General features: G+C 32.7%; 4 protein-coding genes across 4 annotated transcripts in view; 1 reads left to right on the forward strand and 3 right to left on the reverse strand.

The window, feature by feature from the left end:
- Nucleotides 1-3,288: 3,288 nt before the first annotated feature.
- LOC120629781 (histone deacetylase complex subunit SAP18) lies at nt 3,289-4,152 on the reverse strand. Its single transcript, XM_039898820.1, has 2 exons — nt 3,957-4,152; nt 3,289-3,749 (listed from the first exon to the last, which is right to left on the reverse strand). Exons 1-2 carry the CDS (start codon nt 4,029-4,031, stop codon nt 3,345-3,347), a joined length of 480 nt encoding a protein of 159 aa, XP_039754754.1. The 5' UTR covers nt 4,032-4,152; the 3' UTR covers nt 3,289-3,344.
- An 826-nt stretch (nt 4,153-4,978) lies between these two features.
- LOC120629780 (protein sarah) lies at nt 4,979-8,409 on the forward strand. The gene has a single exon (XM_039898819.1). The coding sequence runs from the start codon at nt 5,135-5,137 to the stop codon at nt 5,819-5,821; it is 687 nt and encodes a 228-aa protein (XP_039754753.1). The 5' UTR covers nt 4,979-5,134; the 3' UTR covers nt 5,822-8,409.
- A 2,166-nt stretch (nt 8,410-10,575) lies between these two features.
- LOC120629778 (organic cation transporter protein-like) overlaps nt 10,576-23,165 on the reverse strand; it is a 35,651-nt gene continuing 23,061 nt past the window's right edge. The window contains exon 3 of the mRNA XM_039898817.1: nt 10,576-15,919. Within this exon, the coding sequence (XP_039754751.1) occupies nt 14,410-15,919 (1,510 nt within the window). The 3' untranslated portion in view covers nt 10,576-14,409. The remainder of the gene's footprint in view (nt 15,920-23,165) is intronic.
- Nucleotides 20,816-23,095, reverse strand: LOC120629779 (organic cation transporter protein-like). The gene is made up of 2 exons (XM_039898818.1): nt 22,968-23,095; nt 20,816-22,373 (listed from the first exon to the last, which is right to left on the reverse strand). Exons 1-2 carry the CDS (start codon nt 22,979-22,981, stop codon nt 20,879-20,881), a joined length of 1,509 nt encoding a protein of 502 aa, XP_039754752.1. The 5' UTR covers nt 22,982-23,095; the 3' UTR covers nt 20,816-20,878.

Consider the following 23,165-nt stretch of genomic DNA (forward strand, 5'->3'; position numbering starts at 1 on the left):
TGTCATCATCAGATAAAGCATATTTACCGTATTATATTGCTCTGAGTCCAAATTGTGCTTCTTTTATGCCAAATAACTTTTTTATGAGCAGTACTTTTAAACAAGTTCTTTTTTTTTTAGCTGATCTTTAAAATTAAACACTAACGACTGATTTACATCGATAACTTCAGAAGAATCACCTTAGCCCAACGTACAAGTAACTTCCATTCATCTGGTGAATAAATTGTTTTATGATCAGCAGCCCTTTCTATTACACTGTGGATAGAATCCCCTCGTATTGGGTGTGTCCTTTTTCAAGGAATCTATGTGTTATATTTATATCATGTTCTTTAGCTACATGAGCATTCATAATAAATACTATGCGATTTCGATTCTGGCCAGCGCAATTGTCTGTCCAGAATCGAAACTCTTTTACACCCTTCGATGCGAACTTCTTTATGAAATCTTGCTTCCATCATTTTTAACCCAATCTGTCCGAACTATCCTTTCACTAATCGAATATATACTTAAAAACATGATTTAGCAAACCTCTATTATTGATGAGCCCTTTGGCAAAAAATATTTGTAAGTGAATTGACGGTTATGCTTTAAATCTCATTGAAGACCTCCATTCTCTTTTCTTCTTCTGTTTTGTAGTATAATTCGTAACAAGCAACCATTGTTTCTCACGATCACCTAATTACCAAATATTTTCAAACGCATCCTATCTTTTTTCGAAAGTCAACATAGTGTAGTGGCCTTGCACGTGTAGACATTTATGTCATTTATGTCTACACGTGCAAGGCCTACCTGTGGCTTTTGCTGGAACAACAACGCGAGGAGTATTCTTTTCCTGAATTAGTTAAACACTTTCTCTTAACTTCTTTCCAATAATTGTAATTTCGGACACGTTTTTTACCTGTACATCGAATAAAAGGCGCTGAAGGCACAGTCGCTATAGTCACACTCGTGAGTGGAACAAAAAATACCGTTACATACTTCACAATGGGTTTTTGCTGGTGATGGCATAGGTGTATGTCTATCGTTGTCAACAGCTGGGGTAATCGGTTGTGGGAAAGGTAACAGATCTGATATTAAGGTAGAGGTATTTAGAGGGGTTAAAAATAAGCTGATATATGAAAAGGACACGACATCGTGCTGATTTTCTGACGGGAGTAAATATGGTGACGATGCATTTTGATACACGGCCACGAAGGGATCTTCTCTAAAAACACAAGAATATGATGGTATGGATGGTGATGGTATGGATGGATTCTTATTATTTTCATCTGTTGATTTTATTATTTCGCCTGTTCCGTGTAAGTCGTCTGAAAAGACGTCCTCATAAATGTCATTCATTTTTTATAATATTTTGCGTGCTCCTGGGGGTAGTGGCGAATGACATTCTGAAAAGATATCAGTATGTATAAAAAATTTAGGTTGATATTAATTAATATCTGCAGGTCAACGTTTACTTCGTTGACTTTAAACAGTATAACCGATTCACACTAAAAAGGATCTAAAGAATGAAAATAATGAAATTTTCTTTATTTTTTTTAAACAGGTTAATTATAACTAAGATCAGATTATTCATATATATAAAAAATTATTAAATATATACAAATAATCATAGTTTTTCAATAGAAAAAAGGCGGAAGTGAATTTGGTACTAAGAATAAAGTGGGATGGTCAGATACGACCGTTAGATAAAAAAGCGTGTCCACAGAATATATTCGGTTGTAATCACGCGTCACTATCACGCCCATAGAAAAATGTAGTATAGTTACATGCAACTTAAAAATTAAAATTATTAAATATAACATAAACTCAACAGAATATTGTATTTTTATCAGGTAGCAAATATTATTTTTATGCAAATTTAAATTTAAATTGATTTATAGTTTTCCGCAGAAAACCGACGGATAGTCAGAACCAACGATATAATTATTTACTTTGAAAAATTATGTACAATATAAGAAAAATAATACCAATAATGTTAATACATAGTTTATTAACTTACCTGGAGTACCAGGTATACTGTTATCCTCACCACTGCACTCTTCATGAGTAAAATTCGTAATTTGTATATTTTTGCTACTTTCTTCCACAAGTGTTAACATAAGCGTTGATCGTCCTGTTTTCATTGTGGCACACCTTATAAAATTGTATGTAGAAAACTAGGCCCTCATTAATTAAAAAACAGGTCAACTAAGGAAAACTGGGAAAATTGTTTAAGAAAATTGTAATCCGGTGCAACGCGTGGGCAAGTTCAAAGAAAAGTGGCGATTGCGCAGATCCGTCGGGAGCGGGAGGGTCGGCGGGAGATCCCCGCGCGACGTACAAAGACGAGTATACACAAGCGTTATTTTACTACGGGCGCCTTTCAAATCCGTCAGTTTACCGACTGATTATTTCGGAAAACAAAATACATTTAATTTTTTTTTTGATGCAGTAATATTATTTCGATAATGTAGAATCCAAATATGGTAAAAAGTGAATTTCATATTTTTTTCAAAACCGACATTATTCTACGACTATGACGAATAAGTATTGAAATGCTTAAAAAATGCTACAATGCATTGAAACTTTGGGGCACAGCCAGTATACAACTACATGATATCTTGTAAGAATTTTACATCTAAAAAATTACCATACTGCCAAATGTCAGGCTGAATGGTCATACAAAACTATGCATTTAAAATTAACAGTACTCTTTGATGTTCAATAAAAAATGTTATACAAAAAATTGTTAGGTGAAAATGTTTTCAATTTATTTAAAACAAAATGTTACTTACAATCCAATTCTTCCAATTGATTAATTCATATTTTATTAAAGTATCTTTAATACATATTAAAGAGGAAAGAACAATTGAAATATAGCAATGAAAAATTAATTAGGTTTAAAAATCCTCCATTTTCACAAATTTTGTGAGATATTTTTTTTTATTCAACTGTTTTACCAAGTTTGAAAATAAAATAAGGTATCTATCTACCTTTCTTGTTTGAAATCCCACAGGTCAAATATTTTTTTAATAATGATATTTAACTACTTTTTTGTGTAGGACTTGTAGAATCATTTAAAAATAGCTGCATATGTTTGCCTGGCTGTGCCATAAGTAAAAGCTATACAATTCTTTTCAAAGCCAGAAATGCAGTGGACGCTCCTCTAGTGCTGTTCATGGGTAGCAGTAACCACTTTAATTAGGTGACCCACTAACTTATTAAAAAAAAAATTTAATGCTAAGTTTCATTTAAATACAAAAATTCCTTGGTAAATTGAAATGGGATTTTTAATAATAACACAATACATAAAATACAGTATAAACTGCAGCTTTATTTCTATTACACTTACAAACATTCAAAAGTTAATATGGACGGTTATTCATGTATGGCTGTGGCCTTCGCATTAAAGGTGGCATTCGATTAGGTGGAGTTATAGAGATGTCAAGGTAGTTGCCAATTTGAAATTTGACCTGAGAAAGAGTTTTGTTATCATCGCCACCTCGCTGCCCAGAGCATGTTACACCAATTTCTCTCATGCGATATGTTGGAGATCTCATGTCTGGGTAAACAATGGCAAAATCAAAATACGTTCCCTTACGTCGCGTCTCAGGATTCACTTCTTTTACCAAGCCTGTGAGTTCACGCAATGTTGCATCCATCCAAGTGTAAATTTGCAACTCGTTCTGGGGTACATTGCCTCTAGCATAGTCGCCTGGAGAATTGTGCCGACCAGTTGAACAGAACACACGTAACAAAAGTGGGCATGTCTGAAAAATTAAAATAAAGTAATTAAAGTAACCCGCTTCTCGCATTTGAACTACGCGGTGGTAGGATTACAACTTTATTCAAACCAGTCTGAGAGCAGAGACCTGTACCCAGCAATGAGAATATAAGTAGTATGATAGTAACGAAGTATCAAGCCACTAAAATAAACACTATTACAATTTACGCATAAATGCAATACATTATTTTACCTTCTCTCTGTCGATTGATTTCTCTACCGGCCTAACCTCCTCAACAACCATTGATTCCAATCCGGCCATTTTCATAATCTATGACTAATTGCTTGGTTAAAAATTTCAAACTGCAACCTTTACACCAAATTTAAACTATTTTACCTGGTGGAAGAGTCGAAATAAATATAAAATTCAATCAAGTTTCATGTTTTTACTTTTAAACAACAAAACTTTTATTTTTTATTATTAAACTTTTCAGCTCTGCAATCGAGGTCTTTAAATTTCAATCACTGAGATGGTTGAGTTATTATCCGTTCATTTTAACTTCACGCGTGAACTACTTGGCAACCCCGGTGATATTTCGTTTTTCTCTGTGTATGTATTATGTGTGAATTGTATATCTTATAAAGACTGTTAAAAAGTCCCATGTTGTATAATTATCTCCGAAGTATAATCCACTTTAACGATTTTTATCTGAAAAAAATTAGGTTTAGTTACCAAGCTATTTTGAAAAACACAGTATCATTGTCTGTAAAATTAAGTCAAGAATAACATATATTATTTATGCTACTAAAAACTACATGGATTTTTAATAGTTTAAATTATTTTTAAACATATTTAGCAGCCATTCACTAATATACATCATGTTTGACGGAACATTACCATTCCAAGGAGAGTAGCTCGCAAAAGGGCCTCGTCCGAGCTTGAATTGCATATGTAAGTTTTTTGCAGGTTAGGTTAGGCTTTTTATTGGCATTAGTTTTCATAAGTCAGCTCATAAAGCAGCCAAAGTCAAGATTCAAAAAATATAAAAGTCAATATTTCTGGGATATGGAAGGTCCTTTAACTTATTCTGGGGTAATATAACATATTTTATCGTAAATGATAGGTAATCATTAACGATAAAATATATATATATAAATGTGTATATGTAAATATGATTATTTCAGTCTAATACTGAATTCTTAATATATTTTATCTGTGATAACTGTTTACAATAAGTGTTATTCTGAGTTCTGACGTAACCTTTGCACTTTTGATTTGACTTTTGTTGTTTGTGAGTTTTGACATAAATTTATTCTTCGTGATATTCATCGATTTATTGAAAATATAGTAAAACGACGCCGCTATAATCATTAGACATTAGTCGATAAGAAACAAACATTATATGTATTAAAGTGTAAGATTCCGATATCATGGCCAATAAGGATGACGAAGAAACGTATCTAGACGACGACGTCTATATAAACCCCGAAGATGGTATGCCAAACATCCATCCTAATATTGCGAACTTTGGCGAATTGGCGAATCAAGACGCCGACTCTCAAGAGGTATCCAACGATTTGGACGACTTACCTAAATCTGTAATCGTAACAAACATACATAGTGACGTTTTCGGGGACGACAAATTGAAAAAGGATCTAGAAGATCTATTTCGCACATTTTCAGATAATATAACGTTTCAGTGGTTGCGAAGTTTTAAACGCTTACGTGTTAATTATGACAGTCCACTAGCGGCGGCGAATGCTCGTGTGAGGTTACACCAATATCCATTTTATACTTCGTCCATCAATTGTTATTTTGCACAACCAGTGACGCCAATCTCTATAAAGAACTTAAGACCGCCGGCTCCCGTTAAACAGTACCTGATTTCACCTCCGGCTAGTCCCCCTATTGGCTGGGAGCCACGGGAAGAGGGTGAGCCGATAGTAAACCCTGACTTACTAGCAGCAATAGCCAGTCTAGCTCCAGGCGAGAGTCACGAACTACATGCACCCACCCCAACTCAACCTGCCATAGTGGTACATACTGCTTTGTCACCTGAGACCAATGCACCTACAGTAGGCTGCCAAATACAACATACTCGTTGTCCTGAATATTGATAAGCCTTGTTATGAAATGTAGGAAATTTATTTTTAGATTAGATGTTTAAATGCTTTTTATTTTATCACATGTCAATTTTAAATGACCAGTGATGCCAAAGAGGAAAATGCTAAACCTATTTTATACTTATTGTTGTATCAAATTTTAGGCTGACATATGTTGAACAGACATTTTATATCACTATTAATAAACATAGGCTTACATAAATTGGCTTATTATTTTAGTTTGACAAGTAAAATATTTATATATTGAATTGGTGCTATTTTTTGACAATTTAACATTGCTTATGTTTTTAAATGTATTATAGAATAATGCGAAGTAACTTTCTCTTTGTTATAATAAATCTTTATTCTAATTGAATACCCTTTATACATACTTACAAGGAAACAAAAGTTGCAGTTACTCAAAGAACAAAAATAATATATATGTAATATCTAAAGAATCAAAAGAAATATCAATCTGCAACAAATTTGTACCCACTATTCTGAATAAACTTGCTCAATATTATAAACTATTTTAATTTCATGACATACTAAAAATATGAGGCAACTTGTACTTATGTAGAATTGTTATTACAAAATTATTGTTTTATTATTGGAATTTTTTCTAGAAAAATAATTTGTTTATATTTTCTAATTCACTTTATAACCTGTGGTAAACATGCTTATAAGATTTGACTATTTGTGTAGCAGTTCTTATTCTTTGAAGACACAACAATGATAAGAAAAAGATAGGTTTTATTACTGGGTTGTCCTACCCCGTTCCCTGTCTGAGATTCTCTTTCTTTTGTATGTATTTCATTGATGTTACAACTAAAAATATTGACACTTTAAATTTGGCTACTCACATTTGTGTGCTTGTAAGTGTGGAGTATGCATAGTGCTGATTCTGTCTATAAGTAAACTAAATTGAAACGAATCAATTTAGTTCACAATATTTGCAGTGAAAAAGCATTGCTCTGTTCTTAGACATGTAATGGTTTTTAGTCTAGATAGAATTTGTGAACAACAAAATTTGTAATATTGTCCTATCCCATTCCCCCCAGGATACATAAGAAGACATGTTAAGCTATAGGTCCGGGTTACTGCAATAGTTCTAGTGCCCATTTTAATGCCCCTCTGATGGAAAGAGGGAAATTGCCAGTCAATGATGTAACTCATTTAGCTCTTTTAGCATATAACATCAGGGAGGTAGAGTGTGTCAAAACAAATTGAGTTAAAAGATCTGTGATCCTTAAAAGTTATTGGCAGAATGTATTTATCTTACCATATCAAGCAAACATTGCAATATATTCATGAATAAATGTGTACTAATGTAAATGATAGAAAGTTTAATAATCTTTATAATTTTTTACCGTTTAATAATAAAATACAAATGGCAGTATTTCCGCTTGGAACTCGAAAAGCTCTTATATTTCAATGATACATAATGTTGTTTTAAACTGTAATTTATTTCATTGCTCGGACTTAATTTATTGTTGTTACACTAAGGGCACATGTTTTAATTACATAATTTAGGAAAAATCTAAATAAATTATAGAAAAGTCAAATGATTTTGCAGATTTTTAATTAAAGCTAAATGTAATATTTATTCTAAGTAAAAAGCTATAAATTGGTGATTTAAAAAATCTGCTTGAAAAATAAATCTCCATATAATTAATTTATTTTGTGTGAACATTTGTCTATAATAACATACTTACTTATTAAATATTATATAGTAAAATGTTTTGCGATAATCTCGCAACTGATTAATTAGTAATGTGGTATATACACGGTTGTTGGTATGTGAAATCGTATTTTTGGAATGTTTGATTAGAAGGTAACTTACACCAATTTTGCCCATTTTCATTTATTTCTGCTGTGATCTTGTTATTCACGTTTTATGTAGATTTGGGTAGGGGGTAATTTAATAACTCATTCGAATTTCCTCCTTTAAAAAGTTATCCAAAAGTCGAAAAAGTTGTCATCCAGCACTGTTTCCGTAATTTCCTGTGTTCTTGGATCTGTTGTTTAGGGTGTGGATAACCGTTTTGTAATGTTCAAAAGAATTGGAGCTCAGATAGTATTAAGCCATGAATTACTAACTCTGTAGACCTAGTATCAGATCCCAAGAAGCTGCAGGAATAGGATCATACAGCTGAATACACTTAATCAAGCAGATTTTGGACTTCTGAGGAATTAATTGCTTATTAGGATCTCATATCTGTGTTTTTTTTTTTTAAAACCGAAGTAAATTATCAAAAAAGCAATAGCGTTATAAGTATACAGATAAATAAAAAAAAAAAAACAAATGTTTTTATATATTCATGTATTTTTTTTTACTTTTTAAAATATCTTTCGTTAAAAGGGTAACGAAAATATTGTTAACATGAAAGACTGGTCCAATGGCCTTTCATAATGTTGACACATGTTGGGTGCAAATATGTTTTTATTGAATTCTTTGCTATCTTACCCGTCAGATTAATAGAATTAAGTTGTTAACGTTCCTCCTAGTACTCTGTAGCTTTAATCCTAATTTATATTATAATTATTTATTACTTAGTTACTTTAACTTATTTTAATTGTATATTTCTACTATATCAATCATTACTTTTATATTAGATTCAGCATTCTATCTTTTTTTTATAGGATAATTAGTATTTTTTAATAAAGACTATATGGCAGTACCGCTATCATAGTATATTATACTTTTTAATTACAGTGCTTGCCCCCTCTAAAACTTTTTAATTATTCAAGTATTGTTTTCGCTTTTTAGTATTTAGAACTTTTTGAAAATGTACATAAAATTATCATCACTTCAATTGAATATAACACCCTATTCAAATCAATTAACCAAAACTCATGATGATGTTGCTTATTAAAAATTTAAGTTAAAAGTAAGTACTTACTGCCTTTTATAGCGTATCAATAAAGGAGACTAAAGTTGTAGCACCTATGTTTAAATAATTGTCTAGCCTTTAGTGACTTTACACGATGCACCCCAGATCCTAAAGAAAAGACAATTATTTATTGTAAGATACGCATTTTATCATTATAGAAACAAAATAATCACTTATTTTGTAACCAATAATAAATAAACTAGAGATATTAGTACCGTTATAACGTCTTTACACATGCGAACATATCGATATCGCGCCGAAGAAATAATAGTACCTTTTTCCCAATACCAGAAGCATTGAGTTTTGCCCATTTCCACTCATGAGATTGTACAGCCGGCATTACCAGCAAATTAAAAGCTAAAACTTTGAAAAGTAAAGAAGAAAAATATAAAAGTGGGTACCTACTTCCCTCAGAAAAGTTTAAATAATTGTTCCATAGCTAAAGATTATTGATTATGGTATTGATACACAAAATTGACCAACTGATAGTTTGAAATCAATAAATACTTTATATACGCATACAACAAGTAAAGATATTTTCGAATTTCAAACGCCGTACAAAGGTATATTTAAACGTGACGTCATTCGGCGTTTCACCTCTCATGGCGGATCTCTATATTTTGCAGCTTTATTTATTGAAAATAAATACCAATCTCACTTGAATATTTTTTTAATTTATTAATTAGGACTCCAAAAAATAAAAAAAAAAACGTTTTTCATCATTAGACATTGTGCAATATTTTAGCGATTCTTTGTTAATGTCATCGTGCCTATTGTAATAAAATATCATGTTAGAATTATCTATGGCAGCGCGTCGTCCATCGTACGTATTTTATTAACACCTTTATAAAATCGAGCATATCTATTGACACTAATCTTTGTGAATCGTTGTTGTTTCTATAAATTAATATTACTATTATCACATTCACTAAATCTCACTGCTTCCCACCTCTTACAACGAGAGCGCCCTGTCTCCGGTGTAACGGCGTACGTAGAGCGTTTGAACCTTGATAAGAGTCCTAAATATTAAGAAAAAATAGATGCTGGGGAACATAGAATCATCATACTTCCAGAAGCATTTTAGAAACTGCAGCGAGATTTGGTGAATGGTCTTGTAACTTCTGAATGTTATATTACTGATGTATTAAAATAACACTATCGTGTACTACATGTAATATCTCAATCGTCGTTTTAATCTCACTGTGATTTCAATGTTTATTGTTGATATATAAAATGATATTGAGTTATTAATCTCTTTTTATTTATACTAAGTAGTATGAAACTTCGGTATAGTGAATTAATAGGTTGGGGGAAAAATGTCTTTGCATTTTATAGGAAAACTGAAGGCTTTTTTTTTTCATAACTTTATTTACATTTAATTACTTAAAAAATATACCCCCTGATTATATCCCCTCACAAGGAATAAAATGAACGTTTCCACCTGCTTAATAACGGGATCATGGAATAGGAGAATTTTACCCCCGTTTATTATTACCCATAGGTATATTATTTGGATATTGAGCTGTGGGAGAAGATAAATTTGTATCCTTTTCCCGGGGACATAAGTGTCTCCTGCCGTTGCTAACCGTGCTGGAATATATGTGCCATTTGGTTTAAAGACTGCCATCATGTCGAAGGTGGCATGATGCTTTAGCTGTAGAAACCTTGGGACTTCTGACCAAATAAACGCGGCAAGTAGTTTTGTCAGTCCTCTCTTGATTTTAACCCAAACAATTCTTAAAAGACCGAAACAGGTGAAAATCTGCAGGTGCAAGGTCAGGGTACATGCATGGCGGATAGATTAGCAACTCCCAGCAAAACTTTTAATTTTCTAGCTACTGTGTAATAGGGCCCTTGGAGGAATTAAAAAAAATGGGAAACTTAATCGTTTATTTATTGCAAAAATATTTATCTAGATAAACATAACAGACTTATCTAATTAAATGTGTTTTAATATTATAAGTTTTAAACGATATAATTCATAACATAAATTTCTAAATTGTGTCGATTCTGTCGTAGACAAGTCTCTGATCTAAACTTAATTGATAGGTTTAAAAATAGTGCCGTCTTTTTCACTCTGTTGTCATCAGCAGTTGTCGTACGAGGTGAATAAGGGAGTATAACGGAGAATAGACCCTAACGTCATTTGTGCTACTACAAACATCTACTGCGAAAACCAACCCGTCTGCCTAGCATGGTGATTATTGTCAAACCCTCCCAAGACGCCTTTAGTTCCACTGTAGACTGTTAAAGGCTTTATATATTATGTGAGATAGCACTATTTGTAGACACGTCAATTTAGTTATGATTAAGATGTATGTACAACAGAATTAGCACCATACTAATAACAATTTTACATGCCATACAAGACATTTCACGAGCATTTTATAAGTTTTTTGGTAAGTTCTTTAATTTCTATTAGGAAACAGATACAAATATTCTATAATCACATTTATTTTTGTACGGACAAGTAGTTGAATTATGAGGTTATGTTAATTCTACATTAAAATAATTAGGTAGTTATTAGGTAATATTTTTTTTTATAGAACACCTCAATGAAAAATATCGGCTAGACCCGGAAATTGAATCTAGCACCTCGTGATCCGTAGTTGAACATGCTAACCACTAGATCGACAACGCAATTACACATATGTATCATACTGAATTTCAATTAAAGGCACTGACGTGTGAAACGAAAAATATTTCCGCAGGTTTTATGGGCAGATAAAAGATGTGATAAAAGATTACCGCACAGTGCGGTAATTACAATATTTCACAATTGTGACATAAACCTACTTTACGCGCACATGCATCAAAAACAATTAGTATTGCTTCGTACCCAATGAAATTTTGGCTAAATACAAACATTTTATAAAGTTTCATTAATTTCATTATGATTTTAAAATAATTTATCTAAAATTACATTTATTTTTATGTTATCAAAATGTAGGAACTCCAATTATTATGTGTGTTGTTATGTAATATCTGCCTACCTTCCTATACGATAGAAAGCTTAAGAGGATCTAAACATTACATAGTATGTCTATCTTTCTTTACTAATAAAAATAACGCTGAAGAGTGTGTTTTATTTGTAAAGCTAAGAATTTCAGAAACCTTTTTTTTTATTTGAAAGCCCAGATTCTGTGAAACCGGGACAACGAAAAGACAGTAGGGTAGTCAATGCAATGAGGTGGGTCGGGTTCTATTGTAAAGAATAGCAGATAAACATTTGTATGGGGTAATTTAGTCATCAGGAGTCGTAAGCGGACAAAGGCACGGGGAACCGCTGGTAATCACTTAAAACTGAGCTTCTAATATACATACCTACCAATGTTATTTGTAGAAACAGAAAATTAAAAGCTATCCATGCATATGCCATATATAACAATATATATATTTCTAATTAGTAGATAATTTCATAACAGTATTGCTTAGATATGCTAGTTGCAATTTACTTATCACTTTGTTTAAGGCACCTAGGACCGAGACTTTCTATAATATTGTTTTCCTAACTACTTATCAATGACATAAATTTTAACACTTCATATATAAACTTGACACAAATGACCACCGGCTCAACCGACACAATACCGAATACGGAACTGACATAAGACATTGTGGTAAGAAGTGTGTGACGGATGGGGTCATGACTGTTAGTAGGCTCCTAGTCCAAATGTGACACTAGTTACACAACAATTTTGTAAAGTTTTATCGCGCAAACATAAAGGTCACATTCCATTGCTTTAATTTAACCGATCCTCCATTACCTTCAGATTAGTTAGAATGGGTTCTAGAGCAAATATTAACCACGCTGCACAAATGTTGGTGGACGTTGAGTCGATATGGAGTGCGCAAATAAATCCGAACCAAGTACCTAAACCTATAAATAACCAAAGTAGGTAAGACACAACTAAATTGCATGAAATTTATTTCATTTAAGACCACTTACCGGCCTGCTTAGTTCTATTCATTTGTACTGTTTTTTATCACAGATATCTTCTATGAGGGCTTGCTAACTGGTAAAATTATCGTACTAATATAATAACGGATTGGTTTTAAAAGTTCGCTTTGATCGGTCTTTATTTGAGAACGGTATCAGGGAACAACATCTTTTGACGCGTTACTGAGTGGTGTCCGTGTGAGACGGTTGACGGGGTTGATTGTTCGTTCGTTTTCGATATCACACGCACACTTAAGAAAAGCGAGGACGAGTTTTTCTTTACCCCAGCAAGAAAACAGTTAGGTATATAGCGTTCCCAAATATTTTTGTTACAACGAAACCGGTTTAATCCGGAATAATTAAAGACTTACGAAACTGGTTTCAAACCCTGCAAATTTTTTTAACTTTGTATAATTATAACCTTACTCCAACATTTTGACATATATGGAGCTCCAATAACCATTTGTACTTAGCTTAGGAAATTTTGATATCTACAAATAATCATTGTAGATGATATCACACATCTTTCTACTGTCGCAGACAGAGTGAGTTAGTCCTCCTGCCGCTAATGCTAAAATTGAGACAAAATGTAATCATCATAATTGTATAAATCAACTATTAGCGTTATCTAGTAAAGGAATGTTGTGATTACCGGTTTTGAAATGATGATAAAATTAAAATCTCTTTCAAATTAAGATAAAAATAAATTATAATCTCGAGTTTTTAATAAAGCAGTCAATCGATTTTGAGGGGATAATTTACATTTAAAAAAGAGCTTACCATCGATATAAATCTTACAGATTGTGATATATATTACATGAATCTGAGTGCATTTTGAGAGCGCCATCTAGTGACAATATTGTTTCTCAGTTCGATTCCATACAAATCGTAGTTAACTGTCACGTGATAGAAGAAAAAGACGTAGGTAGAAACTCATACGTAACACCCTGAATTTTTTTTTCATTTTAAAACAAATCTATTTAATGGGTAGAATAGTATAGCTGAGAAAATAGGTCAGAAAATATCGTAATTTGTTCAACCTACTTACACAGCAAATAAATTATTTATTTTTCATTATTAGATAGGACAAAACTATATGTGGTGTGGATTTACCTATTAAATTTTTTTTTTATTACTTACTAAGGAAAAGTCCATTTGATCCATAGTATAAGTCCGACAAACTCTTCATTTGCTACAACTATTTTTCATAATATGTACAGGCTAATTCGTTTACAAATCTCTTACGATATATACCTACACACACATTAAACACCAAAGTATGTTTTTTATATATCAATATACTGTAGCTTCTTGCTAAGATCAGGCTTATAATTACGCACTTCTAAATATTCTCACCTCTTTGATCAAATATACAAATTAGCAATATCACATAAATAATTTTCGGTACTGTTTGACAAATCCTTAGTTATATTGAAGTGCGTAAGTAATGAAATCATCATTGGAAACAGTATATTATTATTCGAAGGGTAGGTACATAGTTATATAGGTATATCATCTACTCTTCGTATAATAAAACAATCAGTTGGTCTTAACTTTACGGCCATCATATAATTTTCTTCGGTAAGCATATCTGATAACATTCTTACGTAAGCATCTTTTAACTGTACTAGGTTAAACAATATAATAATAGCACATAAGGCAGTGTAAAGCGATATAATCAATTATTGTAATTGGACGGAATTTTTATCGTCTTGTTTTGTAAATATTTGTTTACATGTATATATATTTCTTTTTATATCAATTACTTTTTACGCTTTCTTACTAACATTATCTAAAGGCACCATTACATCAGCTTTATCATCAACTGTGTAAGCATCAACATTTTCTTCATCTTTTTTGATACAGCTATTAAAACAAGTATCACCCTTTCCAAAGTTTTCACCATCCTGTATAGACTGTGGCATGGGTTGATTCATAGTTTCTGGCAAGAAACAACACAGAAAACCAGAGACTAAAGCGACTAGGCCAAAAGTTACGGCAGGAATTTTAGGATTAAAAGAATCGAGTAATGTTATCAATGGTGTTAATGCTCCAGATAATCGAGCGCACATTGAACCCAAACCTATAGCAGAATTCCGGACTACAGTAGGGAACAGCTCTGCAGAATAGTTATACACTATAGCAAATGAACCAGCGATAAATAATTTGCCCGCTATGACAACTACAGTTGATATAATAGTACCAGTGGGAATAAATGCGGCAATAATACACGCACTGCCGCCTATGATCATCATGGAACATATAAGTGCTCTACGACCCCAAATGTCAAGGAAATATATAACTGCAGCATAACTGGGAAGCTCTACCAAACCAAAAACGGCCGTGATAAGGTACGGATTTCCTTCAAGCTTACCAGTGCTCAATGTAAGTCCATAATATACTAAAGAGTTAGCAAACCAACATAAGCAGATATTTAAGGTTTTATTACGGAGATTCGGTGTCTTGAAAAGATCTAATGTGCTTGCAGAGGGTTCGTCTGTTACTTTAGATGACTCTACTTTTCCTTTAGACACTAACTCAGCTCTATCTAATACTTCGTCTGATCCGTTGCACTTTAAAGCTTTTTGAACAATATCTACAGCCTCCTTTGGTCTTCCTTGTGCCCAAAGCCAGCGTGGCGATTCATCCATAATCCATATGTGTGGAATAAGGAGAAGACCATGCAATCCGTATATAACTTGAAGAATTTGTCTATCATCGATTATAGCTCCCCACCCAGCTACCAGCATAATGCCAAATGCAAAAGCACATTGAAAAGCAACTCCACATGCTGTTCTCTTACTTGCTCCTACGATTTCCATAGTCAACACAAACGCTGGAATATATGCGCCAGCAGATCCAAATATTGCATAGAAAAAGAGGACACCTAAAAATGACCAGTATTCTGGTATGAAGGAGACAACAACGCCTAAAATTAACTGTAGTACACCTGACCAGCAGAATACTGTCTTACGACCAATCTTATCTGCTAGCCCTCCTAAAAACACTGCCCCTGTAAAAACTCCTAGCATGTAGACAGTTTGAGCTATTGCACCTTTCCACCTTCGGTCACAGACAAGATTCCACTCAATAGCACGAGATGATGTTCTGTACCTTGTATCGAATACCCATTTCTCACAAGTCATTGTTTGATTAAGCTCATCGTACATCAAACAGTTATCTAGAGCGCCGTGGGCTGTTAGAGGTATAGCTTTTAATATATCTGAGGAGTTCCAAGGTGCGATTGTTTCATTAGTGTCCACTCCATCGATCCAGCACCTGAAAATGTAAAAAAAATACCTTTAATTATTTTATTATTTACAATTTATGTTTGTACCTAGTCTAACTCTACTTAATGTTTATGTCACGTATCATCACATCATCATCATCATACCAACAACTACCGGCCCACTACAGGGCACGAGTCTCCTCCCACAGTGAGAAGGGGTTAAGGCCATAGTCCACCATGCTTTTCCTGTGCGGATTGGCAGACTCCACACACCTTTGAAAACATTATGCAGAACTCTCAGGCATGCAGTTTTCCTCACGATGTTTTCGTTCACCGTTGAAGCAAGTTATTTTAATTGCTTAATATACACGTAACTTAGAGGTTAAAAGTTAGAGGTGCATGCTGGGATTCAAACCCCGCTCGAAATTAAGTCGAAATCCTACCCAATAGCTAAGTGGGTAGGATTCACCGCTTCTGGGATTTCAGTTTTAAGGAATAATAAACAATTATGACTAGTTTTATCTTTACTAATATTATAGTTTGGATGTTCGGGATAAACTACAGTACTACTGACCCAATTAAAAAAAATCATAAACTATTAGTTTGCTTTATTATCCCAGAGTGATAGACTACTTTCTATCTTTGAAAAAAAATATATGAGAATGAATGCAGTTCATGTAGGTAAAAATTCTAACGATTAGAAATAAACGCAAAAAATCTATACCAAAATATTAATTACTTTTAGCTTTACAAAAATGTCCGCCTAACCACACGTCTATATAAATGTTATATTTCAGGTTACCTTATTTAAACTTGATAAATTCTCATAAAAACAAATTTTAAATCAAAATGATCGTTTATTTCATTGGTAGTAGTAGAACTCATTGTGATAGCACATCCGGGGACTTCCCCGGATGTGCTGTACCTACTTAGGTTATTCTGCCGGATTATTGCAATGCTGTGTTCGGGTCTAAATTACAGGCACATGAAGCCTGTTCAACATAGGTTGGCACGTTGCAGGACGTGTTCTTTTTATGCCCTGCGAAGTGTGGCTCTGTTTATAGGCAATTTTCCACTTACCAGCAGCTGATAGAAGGCAGCGCTTGAGGCTTTTAAGGAGTAGGTTTTTTCAAGATGTTCACGTTTGGCAATACTATTGGTTTTGAGTAAGTCTGGTTATATATATATTTACTTATTCGTAAATTTTTATTTCTTCTTAGTTTCTGTCTCTCTGGAACGCCGATCATGACAATCACCCATACTCGTATAAATTCATTATTCTTAGACTTTTTGTATAAGTATTAAACCTACATAATATTGCAGTTAAACTGTAATGTATAAAAAGTTTCAACACCAAACAATTTAGTTGTTACATTAATTTGTCGTATTTTTTTTTTCTTTTAGCATTTGATGAATTAATAATTGAGTTATTTGTATACTCACCTACTAATATGCACCTATAAGTATTAGTACGCGTATCTATGTAAGTTATCAACAATTAGAATAAAAAGTTGAACCAAACGTAACAAATTCATAAAGAGAAAAATACATTATGTTGGTACTTTCTATCTTGGTGTAATTGATTTATTAAATAATTATTAAAATTGCATATGAGGGTTGTTGGATGTGTAAAAATAATAATAACAAAAAATTATTTTATATTTTATTTCTCAAAAAAATACAAAAAATTTAGACGTTAATTCCACTTATATGTTACTAGGTCGAGTTAAAACTCTATACAAATAAAAAATCATTCCTGATCCAGTGCAGTCCAATCATCATCACTGATAAAAAAAGTTCTGTTTTTATCATTGGTCGAAAGATACTTATCCTTAGATATGGGCTAAGAGTATATATAATATTATCTAAGCATTGTGCGTTAATAATCTGGTATCTAACAATTATTTATAATAAAATATTAAGCTATTTAAGGCGGATTCACATAGCAAGCTATGCCATGCACGTGCCCGGATGGGCCAAACTGAACAATCGCGCAAATTGGAAAATATTAACTCATTTCGTTTCTGTTTTTAAGAATTATTACAAAATACATTAGCAAAAGAAAAAAAATTAAAGCCAATAATAATAGGTTTAGTGTCGTAGTTTGAAATTGCCGTTGCTATAGAATGTAATAGATACCTTACCAGGTACTTTGAATTAACATAAAACCTTCATGGTGCGTGATTTCTAGTACCTAAACCTTTTTTCAGATGATACCTCATTCTTCTTTCAAAAAATGTGCAGCAATTATTTTGGACATTTAATTGTTTTTTTATTCAGCTTGAACATGAAAGGAACAAACTAACTTTTTATAAAAAAAAGGGGTTACTTTTTTCAGTAGGTACCAATCGGCTATTTCTTTAAAGAATGACTTGCCCTAAATGATTATTTGTAAACCAATAATAGGTAACGGTATCCCTACGATTTCTTATTTGGATAGTTTTGTAGGAAAGTATTGAAGCAAACTGTGTGTGGACCTGTGTGGAGTGTTATGGACCCGCCCGCAGCAGATGCATCAAAAGTAAATCCACCTTTAGAGTATCGGTTCAAACATTGCTGAAATACAAATAAATTATGAAGACAAAAAATATAAACTAAATCAAAAATAGGGAATGAGTAACATGTTATGTGACATTAAAAATCAATAACTAAGCAACCCACTAAGATTATAAATTATATTCCGTAATATAATAAAATATAATGTATAGGTACTTTAAAATATAGTCCGAATTTGAAGTCTACAATAGTAGACTACAACCACAGTTATAAAGAACTGCAAAATTGCAGTTTGAATACAGTTTTATAACACCATTAAAATTGCCAACTGACTGCAACACTTATTGCCGTGGGAATAAAATATTTAAAAGGGTGCGCATTGTAATAAAACAATAGCCTACTCGTTAAATCTCTTAAGAACCAATAAAATAGTGTATAAATGATTAAATTTTCTGTCTATTTCTTTGCGCAATTGAAGAAATAGTATTATCATCCGTGCCGGAGCAAAATATTAAACATTACATGACGATTGGGGCGGACGGTGTTTTCCATAAATAAAAGTAAAATTATATATATTTTTTACATCCTCCAATAGGATGTTGACTACCACTGGTTTTGCATAGGCCAAAATTATTGTTTCAGTTTTTAACTTTCACAAATCGACGACTAGGTATAAAAAGGCATTAAATTCCCATTATAATAATTAATTCTACTTATTCGATTATATCTTAGTTTTACCTATTTATATAAGTAAACATAGTAACAACTTATGCTATTTCAACATGAAAAATAACAGTAAACAAGTAAGCCTTTTACGGTGTTAGTAGCAGTCTTAATAGAGCAGTAAATTAATTCCTGTACCTAAACTCCACTGGTTAAAATACATACAAATATTAATACAAGTAATGAAGATCGTAAGGTCATTAACCATATACGCATATTACATACAATTAGTATGATACTAGAGGATACAATAGGGCGGATAAAAAATTTGTATCCAGATTATGTTAGCAGTGCTGTACTTTAAAATAAAAACGATTTTGATACATAGGAGTTTCGATCATTTTAACTTCGAACTGATATTTTTTTAAATATCTATTTATTTATGAAAAACTTAGTGTTAATAAGAGTTTTCGCAAGCAAAAGTTTTGCTCCTTTCTAGATAAACTATTCTTCCTTAAGATCCATTTGTCTTCAAATCGTACGTTACCTACTTACGCATAAATCTGTGAATTCTTTTCTCAGCATTTAGACCCCACAATCATCGTACTAATTTATTCTGATACTTATTGCATTTCCTATGGTAATGTTTTAAACTACGTCATTAAAAATACGCAATTATGTATTATTTACCAATTATAATGAATTGTCAATCTTACAACTTAATAAAACTATGATCCAGTCTAATGTTTCAAATGAAATTTGACTAGACTATTTACGTATTAGTGAAGCTTAAAATTATTTTAAGAAAAACAGACAAAGCAGGTTGTTGTGATAGAGAGGTTTTAGCAAAATAATGAAATACATAATTAAACATTGTTTTATAAATATTTAAAAAAATTTTTGATATGCTTTAAATTTTGGATATTTTTTAGTACCTATTTGGAATTAACTTCCTAAACCTTCTATCCTTTTAATACTTAAGATGATTTAGGTTGGTATTGAATTTACATATTAGGTAGCACCTTATTTCTTACTTACTTATAACAGGTGTGCCATGTGCTTCTTCGTAAAATACCCGTATTTATAAACATTACTACGAGTTTTTATGAAGTTTCTTCCAATATAATAATAGAAGTATTACATCGTGATATGTGATATCGTAACCTTTCAACATTCTGATTTGTGAAATCTTTACGCTGAAGCACTTTGAGTCTTTATAGTAATATTTATTAACAGAGGGGAAAGACATTTGATTTGATCTTTTGCGCCAACGTTGCGTTGAGATCTAAGCTCCTATTTAGGCACTACAGTGTTTTATTCTCAGCCAATTATCATGCACGTAAAGATAACCTTCTGTACTTATTTCAGTAATTTAATTAACCTACTTGATACTCCGGTATATGTTTATAAATAATAAGTCATTTGCCTCATTTGGGTCGTCGTAAATAAATAAAAAATGTAACTAGGAAATAATTCAAAATAAGTGTAACTTTGATGTAATGTAGGTACTAAGTACGTAAAAAACATCTTAGTACAGTTAAATTTAAGAAATAATTAGGTATGTTAACGAGCCAGTAACGCCATAATAGGCCCTCCTACACATCTGTAGCGAAAAAAGGTAAAAAAATAAAAACCAATTGTTTATATTTCGTGTTAGTTTCCTATTTTTCTATAGTATAGTATAGTTTGCATTAATTTATTGATATTCGATCTAGAGTTATTTGATTAAATAATAATTAATCGAGTATAAAATACGGAAAAAACAACAACCTATATTTATGGTGAAGTATTTACCACCATGTCATCTTATAACTACTATGTATGCATGTAAATATGGCACTTGTACCTAATTAAGATTTCTTAACGGTTATATCGAGAGGAATCATAGTTTCTGGAAGATCTACAGACGTGTTGCTCATTCTTCTGCCACTGCAGTTGGTGAAACATGTGTCGCCTACACCAAATTTTTCTCCATCTTCAATAGATTGAGGAAGAGTACGGCCCATAGTCTCGGGTAAAAAGAAAGTGGAAAATCCAGACAATAAAGCCAAAAATCCAAAAATTATGGTAGGAATTTTTGGGTTCAATGAATCGAGTAGACTAATGAGGGGTGTCAACGCACCGGATACGCTTGCGCTCATACTGCCTAATCCAACTCCCGAACTCCGCACCACTGTCGGAAATAATTCAGCTGAATACTTGTAAATAATAGAATATGAGCCAGATATAAAAAGTTTGCCAACCATCACGACGCCTGTGGCTGATGTAGATCCGTGTGGGAGAGCAACTACCACCAAACAAGAAACTCCACCCAATAGCATCATCACACTGATGAGAGCCCTATGCCCAACTCGATCTAAGAAATATGTTATAATAACATAGCTTGGCATCTCAACTACGCCCATCAGGAATAATATGAAATAAGGATTTCCGTTTAGTTTACCAGCATTTAATGATAGTCCATAATACACAACAGAATTAGCGAACCAGCAACCACATATAATTAATGTTTTCTTTAACATATTTGGTGTTTTAAAAAGATCACACGTTCCACTAGATTCATCATCTGAATATTTGGCACATGTAGCCTTGCATTGAGAGACTAGTACAGATGTCTCCACCGTTTCCGTGGATCCATTCATCTTTAAAGCTTTTTCTATAATAGCTACTGATTCACGAGCCCGGCCTTGTGCCCAAAGCCATCTTGGCGATTCATCCATTAAAAACCAATGGGGTAGCAATATAGCAGCATGAAGGGCATATAGGATTTGTAAATAAAATCTGTTGTCTATGACATATCCCCATGCTGCCAATACCATTATCCCAACTGCGAACATGATTTGGAAAGTCACTCCGCAAATTGTTCGTCGGCTGGGTCCTACCAGTTCCATCGTAAGTACAAATCCAGCTATGTATGAACCAGAACCGAAAATTCCATAAAGGAATCTTATTGCTATAAATGTATAGTAATCATTTGCGAAGGCCACCGATGCCCCGAAGACTAGTTGTAGGATTCCGGACCAAACAAATACGGATTTTCTTCCATGCCTGTCACATAACCGGCCAAGAACTATAGAGCCTACAATAACGCCAATCATATATGCTGTCTGGGCAGCAGCACCCATCCATCGTCGACTGCAAACAAAGTGCCATTCAATTCCCCTTGATGATGTGAAATAATTAGTATTATATACCCAGGATTCACAGTCTTCTAAAGTATCATTAACTCCATACATCTTGCAAGAGTCTAACTTTCCATGTATGTTTATTGGAATCGCTTTAATTACTAGTTCAGAACTCCAAAGCTCCGTGTGGTTTAAAGTATCTACTCCTTTTATAGCGCACCTGGAATAAAAAAGTAAAACACATTATTTATGTACCAAATAGATAATAATCCTTCCTATATAAATGCTTCTACTGGTAGGCACGACTTTTACAATTTACTACTTGAATCTATGAGGCTGAAATACCTAACAGTGATTTATACTATCTGTCTGAAAGATTTCTGTCTTTCCAACATATAATATAAAACCCGTTATCTAGGATTCCTATCTAGTGACCACCGTTTTCAAATATTAACAAGCTCCGAGTTCAACACATGATAATCTTACCTATGCACTCTTCAGTGCGAAACCCTATTGTTAAAACCGTATTCTATGTAATAGGAACCACACCCAAAATGGTTTTTGATCATCAAAAAAGCATGCATAGCATCCCAAAACATAATAAACATTGTGGTTTATGACTGAAATGTTTACCATTATAAACCATTATTGATTCACCTACCGATAGAATGTAACCCAAAAGATATCGACCATCTAAAAATATAATGATTTTGGAATGCTTATGATTTGTTTTATTTAAATATATAAAAAAAGCTGTTAGTTATATCCGTAGCCATTATGTTAGTAGTATAAGGATAGTAAATACTATACTCACTTTTGTTTTACCATCAGCACCAAAATATCACTTGGCTTAGAACCCGAGACCCGAAAAGCATTATCACTGTACAGTTCGTAACAACTCCTATGGGTACCGATTAAATTATTAGTAGTCAAAAGCAAACTATAACTAATCTGTAAAAAAATATAAATACAATAAAACTCATTTCAGTATTTATATTAATGTTCTTAGAAA

The sequence above is a fragment of the Pararge aegeria genome, chromosome 15 (genome assembly GCF_905163445.1).
Source record: "Pararge aegeria chromosome 15, ilParAegt1.1, whole genome shotgun sequence".
NCBI lineage: Eukaryota > Metazoa > Arthropoda > Insecta > Lepidoptera > Nymphalidae > Pararge > Pararge aegeria.

What these genes read in the sequence shown, in the direction of transcription:
- LOC120629781 (XM_039898820.1), bottom strand. Translation starts at nt 4,031, where the DNA reads ATGAAAATGGCCGGATTGGAATCAATGGTTGTTGAGGAGGTTAGGCCG. An exon ending in AATCAATCGACAGAGAGAAG is followed by an intron (nt 3,750 to 3,956) that starts GTAAAATAATGT and finishes TTAATTTTTCAG; the next exon opens with ACATGCCCACTTTTGTTACG.
- LOC120629780 (XM_039898819.1), top strand. Translation starts at nt 5,135, where the DNA reads ATGGCCAATAAGGATGACGAAGAAACGTATCTAGACGACGACGTCTAT.